The sequence below is a fragment of the Seriola dumerili genome, unplaced genomic scaffold (assembly GCF_002260705.1).
Source record: "Seriola dumerili isolate Sdu_G_001 unplaced genomic scaffold, Sdu_1.0 BDQW01000073.1, whole genome shotgun sequence".
NCBI lineage: Eukaryota > Metazoa > Chordata > Actinopteri > Carangiformes > Carangidae > Seriola > Seriola dumerili.
Window position 1 is genome coordinate 3,727,828 of NW_019174328.1, and position 18,299 is coordinate 3,746,126.

An 18,299-nucleotide genomic window follows, 5' to 3' on the forward strand; every position below is an offset into this window, starting at 1 on the left:
GCTTCACTTAAAACAGTGAATAAGCAACAGTTCCCTTTTTATTTTGTACATATTTGAGGTATTAAATGTTAATAAGATGAAGTAAATGCCAAACATGACTAGTTTGTATATTAGGGAGAGTGTCTTGCAGAATTTAAAGATGAAGACAACAAGAATCATACTATGGTAAATTTCAAAACACTCACTCACTCACTCACTCTCTCAACAGCCTTGTGATCTATATTTTAATATATGAGCATTACAATGGTCATTCATAAAAGGATTCATCCTTACAGTTACTTTTGAGTATGAAATCAATAACATCAAACTCAAACAGAAGGGATATATAATCCCTGTCACTTGTCAAGGAAACTCGGCCAGGTGTCTCCAGTGAAGATAGTAAAGCAATTTTCAGGATCTCTTCCTCGGTTTCTCTTCCTCTCTAGAAGCCGCTTCTGTAACTTCCGCATCTGTCATGAAAAACAAGAATCAAAACAACAAAAACAAATTCAGATCAATATTGTAGGAGTTCAATATGGATCAGATGTGTGAATAATGAGGTATAGGTTTGACCTCTTCCACATCTTGTTCTGCCGCTGCCATCTGCTCGCTGGTTGTGCCCCTGGGATTCCTGCGTCTCTCCTGCATCTTCTCAACCTGGGCACGGATCTGCCGCTCTAGCTCACGGGCCGATCTGGAAAATTTCAAACCAAAAGACTGAATATTCAGATCATAGTCTTTATGGATGGTAGACATCTGATTAAAAATGCAAGCTTGTGACTAATAGTTTTCTCCTCAATTAAGATTTATTATATCAATGAAAACAGAAAAGACTAAGGTGGTCTATCTAATCTGGTTTATCTGTTCTATCAAAGGCATAATATTGTTTAAGAAGAACAAAGGAAACTGCTGATGTTCTATGATGGGTGTATGTTTCTCTTTCTCCACTAGGTGTCTCTAGCTCTCTGCCTGCATCTGCATGGCTCACAATTGCAAACCATGCAAAATGTCATTTGATGAATACTTTTAAACATTTGAGTATGTGCAGTACAATTTTCATTAATTAAATTGATGAGATTATATAAGTATAAACCATTATACTCCACTGTGATAAGAGTACCCTTCAAAAATAAGGAGATGGAGATAAAAATTCAGTGACAAAGCTAACAGGACAAACTAAACAAACATCCCAGGGCAATTCTCATTCTAGTACTGGTTTAGGTTTGAGGATGTTGTGGATGTTTTTCTATGTTTTTGGTCTGTAGTAGACAGTATTAGTATTTTGGCCATCCAGAGTTCCCATGTACCTGGTCTCCTCACACTCTTTGATGGACATGGTGGACATCTGCCTCTGCAGAGTATCACTGCTTTCCTCCACATCAGGTTCTAAATCTGCCTCTGCTTCCTATAACAGACAGTGGAGTTGTTTATTATCATGTACAACAACATTTTGTTCTTGAGTGCAGAGCTTGTGTTCATATAGGATGACACAACTGTTGTGACACATCCTACAAACACAGCCTATAGCCACAGCTGCAATAAAACAACATCCTTGTGTTAAATTACCCAAATGGGCTTGTTTTTTATTATATTTTTCAGTGAATACTTACACTGATGTTGCTGGTTGAATGCATTGAAAAATTATGAGATATTCTTCAGCTACATGCATAGAAATGTAGCTGACAGTCAAATTACTGAAAACCATCCCTCTGCATATGTCTACAGTGTGTGCATGCCTGCACGTATGTGTTGCTGCTGTGTTATCACTGGTGCAACATGCTCCACCACAGGCACTGCATCTGTTGCTGCCTTCAACAGCACCAACATCATCATTAAGGATCGCTGACACTGATTCTTGTTATGATACTACCTGAAAATCCATTCAAGAACATTAAAGGTGATTTATCTTGTAGTGATTTCATATCTGTTGTTATAGTCCTCTAGCCAGTGTGACAGAGGTGATACTCTACTGCCTCCTTGTGGTTGGCATGTTGGCAGGTGGACATTTAGGTGATCTATTCCACACATACCTCTGATTTTTTTTGTCTTTCATTCTTCTTCTGCTTGCGCGTTGACATTTTCTTCTCCTGTGTGATCTTGGCTTGTGTGCGCCAGTTCCGAAGAACCTCTTGGCTTCTAAAGGAGACCAAGATCCAAGATAACAATGCACTGTAATAGATTTATGTTAAGGGCAATGGCTCTCAGACAAATGTTTCTAAATGGTTGCAAAAAGGTCTGTAAACATTGACTGTTCCCCTGTTTTTATATAGTGGACATAATATTGATCCCTTACTGTTGGTCACTTGGACCAACGCCAGTTAGATACAGTGTAGCTCTGCTCTATGAAATAACATTCTGCCTTACATGTGGTATTACCAGTCCTAAATAATCTGTAGTTCATCCATTCAATGGTGAAAATGTAGTAGGACAGAAACAGGGTACTTACAATACTATACTGAACTGAAAGCCTTAAGGCAGAAATCAGCTTACTTTCTCCTCTGCTCGAGAATAGCCTGTTTCTCTTTCAGCTCTTTCATTGCAGCCTGTTTCCTCTCTTCTGGCCTCTTCCAGTCTTGAGTGTCAAACAGGCGAAGCTCAGGAATTATACCGGCCTTGGTAGTTGCCTTTTTTCTGACAAATAAATTGAAACAAAATACTTTATTTTATTGCTCTCCTGAACTCTGAGTCCCAGTGGAGATTTTTATCACTTGGTCTCCTCTGTGGAGAAAGTCATTAAAAAGTGTTATTCTTTTCCAAGGCACCATGCCATGTACTTTGCCCTCCACCACAACTCTAGACCTCAGCACTTAAGTTTTCTACTGAAACAAAACAAATTCACCTCCCCTGTCCCTGTCCCACTATTTGATAGCAAATAACACTTTTACTGCATTAGATATCTGAACAGGTGCAAATGAATTATACCTAACAGATATTTGCTGCCTGGATCCATTGTGCAAAAACAATGGTAGGAGCAATTAGATAACAAGATTGTTATAATTTTTTAAATGTGCAACTTGACATTTGGGGAAATACGCTTATTCACTTTCTGGCAGAGAGTGAAATTAGAAGAGTAATAGTTCTGCTCTCAACCCTAACCCTAACCCTCCCCAACAACAAAGATGAAGCTAATTAATAACAATTTATATCTTGCTTGTTCAAATAGTTTAAAAACTGCAATGTAAAAACATCTGCCATCAGGGGGTTCTGTGTGAATATATCCCAGTTATCTGGAACCCCATGGAGACTTGACTAACTTACTGGTTCCAACTAAGAAACAGTCTGGCACATAAACCCCCATAAAATGGTGACATTTTGTTTTTACACTTTTGTATGTGTATAGTTAAAAATATGCTTGTATGTATATAATTAATTTAATCATTAATGAGGTTAGAGGTGTCGGCAGGCAGATTTTGCAACCATGTTTCCCCGTTTCCAGTCTTTATGCTGTTCTAAAATTCTCCTGGCTTAGACTTTATATTGTACAGAGGTAATAGTGGATCAATCTTCTCGTCAAACTCTTTTATAGAAAGCAAATAAACACGTATCTCAAAATGTCAAACAATTTAACATTAAGAATTTTCACTTCAAAAATCTCTTATTCCTTTCATCCTAATACCTTTACTTTACTTACCTTTTGATAATAGGATGAAGACATGACTTCAGGTTTCTATCACCCTGTGCTACTGAACCCAGCTCAGCACTGTCCAGTAGGATCATCTTTTGTTTCAGCTCCTTAAACCTCTGCAGCTCATCCTCATCCACTGACTCATCCTGCTCCTCCACACTGGACCCCATCAGCTCTGACAGCTGGAGCTTCTCCACCACTGGCAACTCTACCAATGAAAAAACCATGACAGATACAAGTGTGATGTGGGGGCAGCCAACACCAGCCATAACACTGCAGTCTACAGCTACAGTCGCTATAGTGGAAGTACAGATAACTAGTTGATTACCAAGACTTCTTTCCCAATTATGTAGGCAAAGATTTATCAGCTTTTTATGAGCAAATTCACACAACCAATAATAGCAGGTAAAACATTCCTCACTAAACATCTACTGTATGTGGAAGGCAGAGCAGAATAAGAAGTTTTGAGTGAATTAAACAATAAATGGCTGAATGTAACTTTTACCCACATGTATTATAATTAGACTCAAACAGACTAAATATTCAGCGTTATCACAGCTGGAAAAGGTTGATGACAATGCTGTATGTAAATGAATGGTGTATATTCAAATTTGCTAAACTTATACTCTGAGCCAATTAAAGGAAAGGAGATTCCCCCCCATGGAGACCAGAGGCCTGTCTTTGTTAATAACTTTTGGGCAGGGAGATTAATCCTTTGATCGAGGGGTTTGGCTCTGCTCATTGTGCAGCAGCAGACTCTCCTGTGGAGGGCTGTCTTGGGCTTCTCACAGTGATTATCTCTAGACAGTGCTTAGTGACAGAAAGCTCCTGTTTAGAGCCCACAGGTTATTGATCATTTTCATCTGGCTAAAAATATTGCAGAGCTGGAACAGGGGTGTCAAAAAAAAAGAAAAGAAGAATCAGCTGCGTGGCACGCGCCGTCTCCAAGGGAACAGGAGTCACACCAGTGAAGCGGTACCAGGGCTAGGAGCTATTTTTGTGGCCAGCCGTCCTATCTTTGTCAAAAAGAGCAGATGGCTAGGATGCATGTGCATACTGAACACCTTGCTGCTGCCCTGTTCAAAGTTAAGGTGCCTTTGATTCACCTGCAGGGGCCTTCCTCATGCTAACTTGTCGCTTCACCATGGCACTCCTCAGGTACTGGAGGATGCCCTGGATACCCTGGTGCACAATGTCTTGCGGAGGGAAAGTGATAGGGCAGTTCCTCAGGTTCAGGCCTCTCAGGGTAATCACATTTCCTGGAAAAAGGTAAATAATTAATCCTTTATAATTATGTTTACAGCATACACTTTGGCATTCAGCTGACACTCTTATCCAGATTATTTTGCAATGAATGCATCAGTAGATGAAGCTCACTTGGTGTACATACCTCCATTACCTTCATTACTTTAATGCAAGCAACAGTGCAGTAATAAGCTTCAGTGATAACAACTAAGGAAAGCAAAACATTTTAAACCATATTGTATGTCTTTTCTATTAGTAACTACTAGTTATTCATCACACGTAATCTTGATTTTAATTTGCTGCCAGTCAGGCTTATTGAAACTGATGAAACAACTTGTCATTTCAAAGAGCAGAGATACTGCTCACTGGTAGAGGTGACTGAACACAACTCACCCAACTCTGGTGGAAGTTCTGAGATAGGATTCCCTTCTAGTAGTAATGTTTTCAGAGACCTAAATGAACCAAATAATAGCTCATTAGATGATTGCAAGGGCAATGCCTTGATCAAGACGCATGTTTAATCCTAAAATGAACTGGGGGAAATTGTACAAGATATGCTTTAGTCAAAGAAACCCAGATAAAATAATAATGTTAAGCTCCTTTGCCACAATTTGGAATCATATATTTATTTTTCAGAGCATATGCTACTTAACAGAAACACTCTAAAATAGAAATATTCTGATCAAAAAATGTTCTGAAATGTGACAAATAAGCATACCGTACTCCCATAGTGGCCTAGGGGTTTGGAATTAAACAACATATATTTCAAAGAGCAATTGCATAAGTAGCCTACCTGTGCAAGCCAATTTCAGCAGGGAGCGACACAATTTGGTTATTTCTGAGGTCCAGCCACTGCAGGCTGGGCAGGTTGATGAACAATGAACCTGTGATACTGGATATCTGGTTGCCTTCAAGATATAAATACTGAAGATGACACAATGAGCAGTTAGAATTAATAGATAATGCAGAAAAATAAATTAAACATAGATATTATAATGCTGGCCTAATGTTTTAGTGGAAGGATTTTTTGCTTGAAAACTACTGCAGCACACAGTATGCAGCTGGGTGTGTAGAGGTTGACAAATGCACAATAAAGTTGAAACTGACCTTTAGTGTGTTACTTTTCAAAATACTTTGCGAAACATGTTTTAGCTTAGTTCTGCTCAGACACAATGTCTCTGTTGAATAGGGTTCACCAAGCTCCTGTGGCTCAGCATCCTCAGGCAGAAAGTGGGGGGTCTGTGGTTTGACAACACTATTCCCAAAGACATAGCTTCGCTGCAGGTCTGGGATCTCCTCATTCTCCTCAGGGGAAGACATTGTAGAAGTGATGCAGAGATGTTGTCCAGGGTGTTCAGGAGTCTTTTTTCTTTGGCATTTCCCTCCCTGTGTTTGAAAACAAGAAAGTCTGTGTAAATGTCAAATTCAATGGACAGGTTTCGTTTAAACTGCAGAATGCTTTTACCTGAGGTTTTAGCTTGCCTAGAGGCAGATGTTAGCTATTCACTATCTGCTGCTATCTATCATTAGCTAACATTAGCAAACAGTTATTTTACTACTGACCGCCTTTTAACATTAACCACCGCCGTATTATCTTACCTCTTATTTGAGTGAACATATGCGTAAACTCGTGAACCACACTCAGCGTCCTCTCAAAAGAAACAACTCATAAAAAAAAGAAGAAAAAAAAAAGAAATAGGAAAATGTTATGCTAAGTTTTAGCTACCGTCCCAAGAGTTTGACGGCGTAACCATAGCAACGCGCTCAACACTGACTACGGCAACTGTCCACGTGCAAACAGGGCGAACTGCATTCATATTATATCAACCAGACTTTCTTGAATTAAATTTGCAAAACGTATCAATACTTTGTAAAGGTGAACAGGTCAATACCAAGGCTACAAGGAACAACATTATAGATGTCATACTTTATAATGTGCAGTAGTGTAACAGGGCAGCAACAGGAGTAAATAATTTTGGTGTGCAGATTGAAGACAAAGTGTTAAATCCTTTTTCCCCCTCAGTGATCCGGCACCACCCATCCATCTTCTAATGAGATTGTGGAACAATTCACTGAGGTTCATTTAGGCTGGGGGATAGTAGCAGTTCTCTGCTGGTAACAAGAGATGACAACACTCCCGTTTGTACTGAGCTATCCTGGCTTCACCTACAGAGGCTGGTCCTTATATGTTGATATGCATGACAGTGTGTGATACAGAGCTACGTCGACTACAGTCACTGGCCAGCAACTGTCACACTACTCTCACAAGTGTCAAGTTAGTCAGAACACCGATGGGGAGCTTCCGGTTCTTACTTTCAATATAAAAGTCTCCTGAGCAAATGGTTACAGTAAAAACACAAAAACAACGATTACACTGCACTAGAATGATTTTTTGAAGGATATAAATCAAAACTTTTTTTTTTCTGTTCAACTACAGGGCACTTACATGTTATGTAGGCTAGATGCATGCCATAGTAGAAAACGTGTTATTTTTATATAGGCTACAGAGTATGTGACTGAAATCATACTCATTCCCTTAAACATATATGTAAATGTTTATATATCAAGACTGCATTTAATCACTGTTAAATCAATTTTGCACGTTATATTGCTTATGATTTATAATATTAATTTGTAATCTAAATTGACTGAAACTGAGACTATTAACAGCTTTAACGTAAATAATTTAATCAATTTAATTGATCTATCTATTAATCGAAGTTCACGTAGCCTACTGTTTGCATTCTAAATTCTTAAATTGATCTAGATGATGCCACCACCAGTGGCTGCTGATTTGAGGTGACTTCAGTGATTTCAGTATAATAGCTTGTGTCTACGCTTTTATTTTCAATGCCAAATAGCTTGACTTCCTGTTTCGTTTTAGCTAACTATGTAAAAGTCGACGTAGCTTTTACTCACAGCCCCGACAAACATAAGTCTGTCGGTTTGTGCTGGTAGGCTACGGAAGACAACTGAACAATACCAGTACCGAGTGATTACATTAACCTGCAGCAGTAACAAACTGAATAGTCTTTCTTTTAAGATATTTGGCAATCCGTTGGTACCTGCTACATTTGCTTTCTCCTGGTGTTGAAAGACTTTAACTCGCGGTGCTCAAATTTTCGGCAGAATTAAATAACGGATAAGTAAAGCGAAATAACGGACATGGTTTTGGTGAAATGTGTGGTTATTCATACTGTCTTTTGAGGAGGGTGTCCAACACAGAGCTGTAGTTTCTCTTCAAGAGGCAAGGAATGCAATCTGAGCATCAATGTTTCACTGGGGCAAGTGGAAGAAGAGGATGGGAGCCAATAGTTCTTCAAAGAGACCAGTTTTCGATGAAAAGGAAGATGGTAAGTGATGGAAAAGTAAACGCGGGTTTCCCAAGAACCTACCTAGAATTAAAACACATGTAGGACTTGTAGCTAACAGTTAGTCTCCCTGTTCATATCAGTGTGTAATTTACAGTGTTCTTTTTTTACTGCATCTTTCAAGTTAGCACTAGCATGTGACACCAAAGCTACCAAAGTTGTGAAAGTTGCTACTTCAACAGAGAAGCACTTGCTGTTTAGGCTGTTGTAGTTTATCCTAAATGAATAAGTATGTTCCCTATATTCAACAAAGGTGGTTTTTGAAAGTCTTGGAAATGTTGTGGGCGTGAAGTCCAACTTCAGACTAACAGACGCCTGTACTGTCTGTCAGTTTTATTTTCCACAGGCGATAATAAAAAAGTCAAGCATCCTCAAAAATAGTATTTTCATCACACTCACGAACGCCTAATTAACGAACACTGACAGAATATAAAGTTCCTGCTGCAAATTAGCTCATGTGCAGGTAAAGTAAAGATCATTCTCACAAGGGAAAATGTGTAGCACTACCACTCTGTCACTGTAAAAAAAAAAACCTGAGAAAATACATTAATGCCTGAATGAACCCTTTGAAATAGGGACTATTTGAAGACAGAGAGCTAATTGCATAATTAAGGCAAGATTAGTGTCATGCATGGAAGTAACGTTAATTCATGATATGTTGTCAGTGTATGGGAAATAAGCCTCTTGGGAGTGAAACCCATAAGCTTAGTATTGAATCACAGAATCTGTGTGATAGACTTCTGCAGAAATCCACTGTTGCTACAGAGCTGTCATCAGTGTGCTGGCCAAGTTACAGGCGAAACTTGAGTAAATGAGGTCATTTCTCTGCAGGGATATGATCATATGGCTTCTCTCTGTGTGTGTGTGTGTGTGTGTGTGTGTGTGTATGTGTATGTGTGTGTGTTTGTGTGTGTGTGTTTGTGTTTTGTATTGCATACAAGGATAACCCAATTAAGCTCACAGCTTTTTGTCAGTAGCCTTCAAGAAAAGTGTCCAGCATTAATTGAGAGGAGCGGTTATTGAAAAGAACAGGAGAGGTCCTACAGCCCTAAGTGGTATGCCCTCACCCTTTCATTGAGCAGGTGATCAAAGTCCAAATTCATGTACTGAGGCTTAGGGAAATGATCTTGGCCATAGTGTGAGTTACTTCATCAGCATCATCATGGTCATGATAGTTACATTTTGTCAAAACCACTATTATGATGCGTAGACTGAGGTTAGATTTGTTCTTTGGTGCCAAGGTGCATTTGATGTCATTACGTGTAATCTGGAGCGCGTCCCTTTTATGCATCAATGAAATGATCTTCTGCTGACCACGTAGTGAACAGTATGTGCTGGGCGCATATGCCTTAAAAAGAAACAACTGTTATTGTCAATCCGATCACCTTGAACACTTGTGAAGCACCGATTCTACACAGCCTTTGTAAACCAGCTGCTTCTCTTTCACCTTGCTCATCTTTCAAAGAGTTGCCTAGCACTGATAATAGTCTGAGCAAACCACGGTGCACTGCGCTTGGATGCTGACTTAGACTATAGATGTCTCTTGCAGCCTATCAGGTCTCTTAGAAACAGTATCTCTTGGCTTCTTGGAAAACAGCATATGGCCTACATTAGGCAGTAATATTAGAGCAGCGTTTGGCTCAAAAGGCTGCAAACATAATCAAGTGGTCAGGTTGATGTCCAAGCGTAGCTGCCAAAAGGGCTTTTTTGGCAGATAGTTTGATTAGCAAAGGAAGGCTGTGGAATTGATTGAGGTGCACATCCTGATCATCGCTGCATTGCTTTTCTCACTGAAACTCACTGAAATAACAGCAGTCAGGGTGAGAGATGAATAAAAGTCACTGGTAGATAAATGGTGGTGAAGATGTAGTCTCTTTTTTCTCTTTGGCTACTAAATTAGTAAATGTTAAATTTCAGAAACTACCACATCCTGTACAAGTGGTATCCAAGCTTTTTGGCTTGTGTACCTTCAAAGAAATAGTTTGAAATTTGGTTATAAATTTGCTTTCTTGCCAAGCATTAGCTGAGAATATTGATACTATTCTCATATATATCTGGTATATTTGAAGCTACCAGCATCCAGTTAGCTTAATTTAGTTGAAAGACAGAGCTCCGTTCTTGTTCTGTCCAATGGTAACAGCATCTCCTTAACAGCAGGAAAGCTCTCACAACCAAAGGTTGGTTTTATGGTTAACAGAGAAATGGTCAGGCACACAACGCCCCATAAAAATCGCCTTATGTTGTTTTTACCCATTGTTTTTGTATGGATCAAACAAACACAATTTAACATGAAAATAAGTAAGCTTTAGGGGTGCTGGCAGGCAGAGTGTGTTATCTGTGGATGGAGCGGACTGTATCCCTCTGTTCCCAGTCTTTCTGCTAATTTAAGGTAACTAATTGCTGGAGATAGCTTCATATTTACTGCAAAAACATCTACTTCTTGGCAACAAAATGAATGTAAAATGTTGGACTGTTGCTTTAAAAGGAAGCAGTTTGGATCCCTTTGTCACTGGATGAGCTAAAACAAAGACTTAAAAGTGAAAATTCTCCTCTCAGATTGTTTAATTTGATAATTTTTTAGATGCCTGAAGTCACTTTATTTTTTTTCATAAGCAGCAAGCCCATAACACTTTGCTTTTGTAACCTCATGTGGGTATTCATCAATATTTTTCTCTAATTTTATGAACAAAATAATGACTCCTTTCGGTGGAAAAAAATATAAATTAATTAGCCAATAAAGAAAACAATCACCAATTGCAGCCGCACTGTAACTGAGTAAAATTACTCCACAAGTTGTTAACACAGTATGACGTGAATGACTGAGTGTAGACATTGTTTAGTTTAACTATTGGCCATGCTCCAGACAAAGGAGCACTTCACTCTGTCCAAGTCCTCATCTAAACTAAGAACAGCACTGGCTTGTTGCTTTTTGAAAGAGGGTACTTGTTGTGAATGTGCTACAGTATTCAGGAGAGAGTGCAGAAATTGACAAATGCCTGCTTTAATCCAGTATGGGTGTGGACTTGGCGCACTTGTTATTTTTGCTCCAAAGGATTTAGAAAGTATGCAAAAATGTGTGCGTGATTGTGCATGCAGAAGATGCTGTTAATTGTTTTGTCTGTTTATTGTGTTGTTATATTGTTGAATCCATTTGATCTTCCTTGTTAAGCCAAAGGCAAATTTCCACTTCTGTGGACAATAAACTTCTGTTCTTTGTGTAGGCGCATGTGTGTGTGTGTGCCTGAATGTCTGAGCATGTGCGTGACTACTCTTCCCGTCAAGGATAAGTATATGAGGCAATGAAAGCAGATTTGGTTGAGGATAAAGATAGATGCAGAGTGAGATGGCTGATTACTTGCACTGAGTACTGAGGCGCTCACTTTCTTTCATCTCTGTTACAGACTCTCTATTTCTCCCACTCTCTTTATTCAACTCAACTTCATGGCTGCCTGCAGCTACTGGCCACTTGCCACAGCAGAGGTCCACTGTAATTGGCCTTAGCAGTAACGCAATAGGTAGGGAATACTGCCGTGGTCATATTGCGGTATCATCTGATCGCAGAGTGTGGCCACAGTTCAGACTGTTGAGTATTTCCATTGTAGAAACTTCACATTTGTAATATGAGAGTTACATTTAATCTACCAAAGTGTCATCAATTTCAGAAATAAATATGTAATAATCACGTAAAACAGGAAAGGCTAAAATTTCTGACAAATGTTTTCCATGGTCACAGCTGAAAATTAGCAGTTCAATCTGTTGAAATTAGGTGGATACTGATGATCTTATTGTGGACAATCTTACTTTGGCATGTGATCTACTTTTCAGATGAATTGCACAGATCGAGTCGATAAAAAGTTTCTATATTTAGATATTTAATTTTAAAAGTTCAGTCGCTGCTAACCAGCCCATTGTTAACTGTTAAACCTCTAGCCCACTAACTGCAGCTGGAGACGGCAGTCCTTGTTCTACTCTGCAGCCTCGGTGAGCTTGGTGTCTCGTGTGTACCGTTATGTTCATTCCACCAAGAGAAAAATACTTACTTATAGCACCTCATAGATAAATAACAGTGATGTCCAAACGAATACATATGAACTAAAAAACAACGTGTGATTGAGTTGAAGTGACATGCTTTGTATCAGGGCAACCATATGCACAACTAGTCATGTGATCACGAGTTCAATTAAATCTGTGGGGAGACCTGGGATTCAGATCGGAGATCGTTATTCTACCTAAAAAATTGTGATATGATCGTTCGGCCAGATCGCCCACCCCAAGTTAAAATTCTGAAAAACCTGAAAGTGCCAGATATGATATAATCACTGAGTCCTGAGTAAAGCTGAGGTATTGGTTGAAAATGTGAGTGCTCTTACCAATCAAAATTGAAAAGGACTGAGGAGCACTCACAGGTTCATGTGAAGCTGAAGTCCAGGCGCTGAAAGAGGTTGAAATGTCAGTTGAAGTATTGTCGATGAATTGAGCTGGAAGTGGCAATTAAATTGGAAAAACTGTAAAAACTAAAATTCCAGTAAGTTTAAGTACTGAAAGAACTGAAAGAAATGTTCTTTTCAAAGTTGAAGATCTGAGACTTGTAGAAGAAGAATTTAAACAGAGAAAACAACGGCTCGGTAAGAGTAGCAAAATGGGGCCAGGAGTTCAATGCCATTTGGCTGTCTTTGCATATTTTTTAAAGAAGAATCATATAAATGAGGATAAAGCAGGATCTCCTCCCACAATCTCTCTTTAAAACAAGAATCCATTTTGTTATCTGAAGCATGCGCAGTCGGCACACTTCAGTCTATTTGTCAGTAATATTCCAGTATCATTATGACATTTAAAATTGGTGTTGTATTTAAATTTAACAGCATAGTTGGCCACTTAATGGTAGTAATGACAAACTGCTGGCAGGTCACATCTGACAGTGTTTTTACATCTGACTGACTGCATCCACTGCCACTGTTGACAGCGTAGGCCTTTTCACAGCAAGTGACAGTGAGCCAGCTCCAACAGTGCCAGCACCTTGAAACTGAAAAAGCCAAATGGAATTTAGCCATCATTAATTTCATTATTTACACCTGTGGTTTTCCTACTGTGACATGTCAAAATGTGTTGTTATGAAGAAGGCCTGGTGTGCATTTAGTCACACTGTGAGGGTCAATTTTTCCCAACTGGTTGCTTTTTTATTTTGATACAAATCTCATAAAAGCAGCTCACAGTGCCTCGCGTATGCTTTTTGTCCATCACTCTAGTCTTATGTAACCTTGTTTGCTTCAGGTGATGTGCAGGTGATGACAGTGGTAGCAGCTCCAGTGCCAGAGTGAAGCCGTCTTCAAAGAGACGAGCTCAGCTTGATGCTGAGGTGACAACAGAGGGAAGAAAGGGCTCTCTTGCTTGTTGAGGTGTTTGTGCCTGTGCCTGTTTCTGTGCAGGGAGGAAGGGATTAGGACAAGAGGAACACAATTGATGTGGGGTGGGAGGGAGGAAGAGTGTCTGCATGGATTCTCTCACACCTGCTGATTGTTTTGTCTTTTATTTCTGCTGTTTTTCTGGAGGTCAGGCAAGTGCTGACCTCTACAAAGGAAGTGAGTACACAGAGCTTTATTGTTGACCATAAATCCACTCATCTTTGTTGTTGGCAAATGTAAGACTGGAACTGATAAAAGGAGCATCTAATAAAGCAAACGAAAGTGTCACCCATAGGCACCGTTGCAGCAGTAGTTAGGTTAGTTTAATATTTTGGCTCTGTGGTCGTACAGTTCTTTTATGGAGAAATACATTACTGCTCTCAGCCCGCCCTCAGCTCATTCCCACCACTTCGATTACTGAACCAGATTCATGTTGGAGAGAAGAGAGGCAGCACTCTCGCCTAGACAATTCCTGCGGGAAACCTGAATGAAACTGTAAGTACATTTTCACTGTGCCCATGCTCAGGCAACCTCGTAGCAAATGACTCGGATCGCAGAGGATAAAAACTCGGATCGCAAATCACAAAGTCAACACAAGTTGCTTGACAGACTGACAGATGTAAACTCTCTGTAGTTTATAAACCCATTCATTATGCAGGGGGAGCGTGTGTGTATGTGTGTAGTGTCTGATTGTATTTGTGAGGAGGCCTCTGTGCAGTGTAGTGAGACAAACCCTGGGCTTCCATGTTTCATTTGGCAGCAGCCCAGACAGTTTTGCCCATAGAAACTAATTAAAACCAGTTTTCAGATAATCTCAGTGTCCCTGCAATGTTTCTATGTCAAATGGATTTCCATTTTCTTTAGAATAGTAGTCTGGCTGGTTGGTTCTATAGACATTCAAGTGTATAGGCTTTACCTTTTTGGTTAATTACTTCCTTTTCAGTTAATGAAAAGGAAAATATTACAGGGGGATTATTGACTATTCGCCTAGGAAGCCTTTTTCAAGCAGTTTTCAATTACAAATATACAAATATAGTGTACAGCGATAACAGTGGAAGATTTAGCATTCAAAATTCAATGTGTCCTTGAAATAAGATGGAGGTGGACAGTTTGCTGGCAGCTGTAGCTTGCTAGCTAATTAATCGAGTGTTAGTTATATGAATTTGGTGAAATTGCCACTCAAACTGCCTTTTAATTTTTCAAGCTATCTTGTTTTGAAACCCTGTAAAAGGGGTGTGTATGGACTTGATCACTATATATCATTCTAAAACAGGGTTTTTCCTGGCTGAAAATTAGGCGGGGGTTGTACTAAGCCTTACGATTTCTTATTTTCCCATATAAGAAGTAATGATGTATGCACTCAGCAGGGGTTGCGGGAGTGTAAACTTTCCCAAATCCCAATAATGGAGGGACAGAGCCGCTAATGTTAGCTTGACCTCTGATAGCTTACAGACATATTAGTGTACTACTGTAATACTAGTAGAGTAATGAATGGGGTTTATTTCAATGTAACCTGTAACCCCACAAACAGATGTAGTTACTATAGTGATATTCTACTTGGCCTCACAAGTAGCTTAACTATTTGTTACTAGTATAGGTAGTTAGCTAGTTAGCTTGACATGCTAAAAATTGCAGCTTGTCTTGGAAGTAGGGATGAGAATTGATAAGATTTTATTGATACCAGTGCCATTATCGATTCTGCTTATTGATCCGATTCTTTATCAGTTCCCTTATCGATTCCTGTGGATTTTCTGTGTGGAAAAAAGTAGGCCTATACAGGTTTTCAGTGTCAACATTGCAAATTTTATTATGAGTCTCTGAACACTGAAAGAGATAAATAACTGCTCTGTAGTTGTTCAATCCCTCGAAGAGCGGCTGCTGTCTGCCTCTTTAGGTCTGCCTTGTGTTAATTTACAAAAAAACAAAACAAAAAAAAGCCTCTCGGACAGAAGCCGGCTCCCATCCTTCACTTAAAAGAGCTGGCTCGTTTGCGACTAACGCATCAATAATACCAATACATACCTTCACTACTCTGCTGAGACTGGGAAGCACTCGTTGACCGGCGGTGTAGATCATAAAACACATGGCACTCCTGATATTTAATGCCGTGCTTCGTCAACAAATGTTTCAGCATGTTGCTGTTATTTCCACCCTTGTTTGAAATCTTAGTGCCACAGACATTGCACGTTGCGCTGTTAGCTTAATTTTGTGTGAAATTAAGCCACACTTCTTTGACGCCTTTGTTGTCATTCGCACTGACTGCCTCTCGCGAAAGCGCAAAGTCATTGTTTTGCAAGGCACGAGGAACTAAGTGGAGGCATCCATAAGGGAATTGTCAAGCATAAATGCAAATGATGTTGATGGATCGAACTAGTTGGAACCGGTTCTCGATTCCCATCCCTACTTGGAAGAAATAAACAAAACCTTTTTTACACTGTTGCTGTTGTTTTATTTTGTCTTATAAAGGCTAAAAAAAAACAACCCCCTTTATATATGAATATATATGCCCTCTGAATATTGCTCTTGCTACAATCTACAGCCCCATGCACCACTTCAATATGTGAGAAATTCAAATCTTGACAAACTTGCAATTCCTAGTAACAGTTTCAAAGCTATGATTGGACAATCACTATTCAAGGTAAGGCTCTAGAGATGGTCAGTTCAAATGAGTTATTGATCTAAATGATAGGATGTAGTAATAGGTTCTTTAAAGTAATAAGATCCATAACAGTAGATGTCATTTTTTAACTTCAGAAAAGCAATACAGTTGTAAGATCTTAAAAAGCAGCGATTCTGCTTGGGTATGCAAACTTTTAAACTGTTAATTAAAGTAGTTTTGGTTAGTTTTTTTTTTTTTATGCCTGTCTGTCAGAGATTGGATTTTTTTCAGGAGCCTATTTGTAACTGAGAGAATGAGGTCAGAGGAAGGAGACTCTGTTCTTCATATTACTGCATGAGGACAGGACTGCCAGCCTGTTGGTCAGCCTCTTTGAAGTCAGAATGCCACACCACCCACTACCAGTCTACTTCTTAATGCGGAGCTTTGAGCTCACTTGTGTTGCCAGAAAGTTTGCCACACATTATGTCTACGTGCGCACAAGAAACAAGGTTATTGAGAGAAATCAGGTTAAAGCAGGAAGTCAGAGAAATGTGATTACGTCCATGTTACTGTAAAACCCTGTAAAATCAGATTCCTCCTCTACCCATAAACATTTTGTTATCTAAGGGCTTTGGATTTAATTATTTGGGACACTAGGATGCACCACTACTTATAACAATCTTCCCTTTCATCCTGCAGCTGAAAGCAATATTTTCCCTGTCTGAAGTCTTCCTCAAAATCCAGCAAGAAACAGTTTCTTTCACACGTGGTTGAAAATCAGTTTTTCCAGCAGAAATCAAGCCATGTTAACCAGGTTTCTCTCAGTCCCTTGCCCCTGTTAAGAAAACTGAATTTACATGAGAAATCAAATTACTGCAGAAAGCCGATAGTAATCACGATATTTATGCACATGCACATGCAAAGACAATGACTCAATGGTGGCACACAAACACACACATCCATGTTCTCATTCTTGAAATGTGCCACACTGACTGGCCACTGAAATATTTCTCTATAAATACTCTATAAATCTGACAGACTCCTCCTTTGCAGCTGCCCATTATACCCCCAGGGGAGTGTGTATGCAAACACATCTCCGTCACTCTGTAGATTATGGGTCTTTAAAAACAATCACACTGCTACTTACAGGTGGTGAAAGAGATGCGTCTCAGCAGACCACAAAGACTTAGAAAAAACGGTGTTCAACAATGTTTGGGGTTTTGAAAATTGGGTTGGGGCTGAGGCATCATGTGAGTGTACACCTGACAAGTGAACTGAATATATAGCTCTGCCCTAAATACCTGTGAGGACTAACAGAAGTCAGGTGTATCTGGGCCAGAACACGTGTCCTGCCTCTGCCTCAAATCAGGACTGTTAAGGGGAAAGAACTAGGCCACAGTGTCCATTTCCTCTCACCTTAAACACGCACTTAAATGCAGTGTCATACATGCTGTGCTTCAGCGCAAGCACAATTCGCAGTGCTAAAGTTTTATATCTCTTCCTGTGGTTGGAGAGCAATGCTACAGTGATTCCTATATGAAGATGTTTTATTTGTGCCTTTTTGTGCACAGTGATTTAATATGAATCTTCTTTCTTCTGGTTCGTGCACACAGAATACATTTGTATAGTAAACACTTCACAAAAATTAGCTCAAATTAGGATTGGAGATGATGATATGACTAATTTGTGGGATATCAACATCCTCCGACTGGAACACATACTGCATTGCTGTGTTTTGTGTGTGTGTCCATGTGAGGACAGCTGGTGTTAGAAGTGAAGATGCATTATTCAGCCCCCAGTGTACTTTTCACCTTTCAGGGGCTGAAAATAAAAGAGTGCTGTTTTTTTCTTCTTCTAAACTCAATACCTGAACCATTTTGTTTTGTTTTTACTCTCTGGACAGTATAGAACTCTATTTACAGCACACCATCACTATTTTTTCCAAGACTCTTTGTGACTGCTCTTCCCCTTACTATCCCTCTGCCACATTCCCTCCCACCACCTCCCACCAGGCTCTAAATAGATCCATAATGTATCCCTCTGTGAACAGTTGAAAGGTTAGTATGGCATTTTAACCC

General features: G+C 39.5%; 2 protein-coding genes across 2 annotated transcripts in view; one reads left to right on the forward strand and one right to left on the reverse strand.

The window, feature by feature from the left end:
• Positions 1–223: 223 nt before the first annotated feature.
• lrrc27 (leucine rich repeat containing 27) lies at positions 224–6,587 on the reverse strand. The gene is made up of 11 exons (XM_022743911.1): positions 6,449–6,587; positions 5,957–6,235; positions 5,643–5,773; positions 5,243–5,301; positions 4,711–4,863; positions 3,611–3,812; positions 2,470–2,610; positions 2,010–2,115; positions 1,287–1,384; positions 553–673; positions 224–449 (listed from the first exon to the last, which is right to left on the reverse strand). Exons 2-11 carry the CDS (start codon positions 6,167–6,169, stop codon positions 336–338), a joined length of 1,338 nt encoding a protein of 445 aa, XP_022599632.1. The 5' UTR covers positions 6,170–6,235; positions 6,449–6,587; the 3' UTR covers positions 224–335.
• A 1,304-nt stretch (positions 6,588–7,891) lies between these two features.
• Positions 7,892–18,299, forward strand: part of stk32c (serine/threonine kinase 32C) — a 78,946-nt gene continuing 68,538 nt past the window's right edge. Inside the window, exon 1 of the mRNA XM_022743647.1 lies at positions 7,892–8,202. Within this exon, the coding sequence (XP_022599368.1) occupies positions 8,121–8,202 (82 nt within the window). The 5' untranslated portion in view covers positions 7,892–8,120. The remainder of the gene's footprint in view (positions 8,203–18,299) is intronic.

Excerpts from the sequence above, each read along its gene's own strand:
- lrrc27 (XM_022743911.1), bottom strand. The coding sequence starts at position 6,169 with ATGTCTTCCCCTGAGGAGAATGAGGAGATCCCAGACCTGCAGCGAAGC. Across the intron at positions 5,302-5,642 it reads GCTGAAATTGGCTTGCACAG|GTCTCTGAAAACATTACTAC; the intron begins GTAGGCTACTTA and ends TGGTTCATTTAG. Across the intron at positions 1,385-2,009 it reads AAAGACAAAAAAAATCAGAG|GAAGCAGAGGCAGATTTAGA; the intron begins GTATGTGTGGAA and ends TGTCTGTTATAG.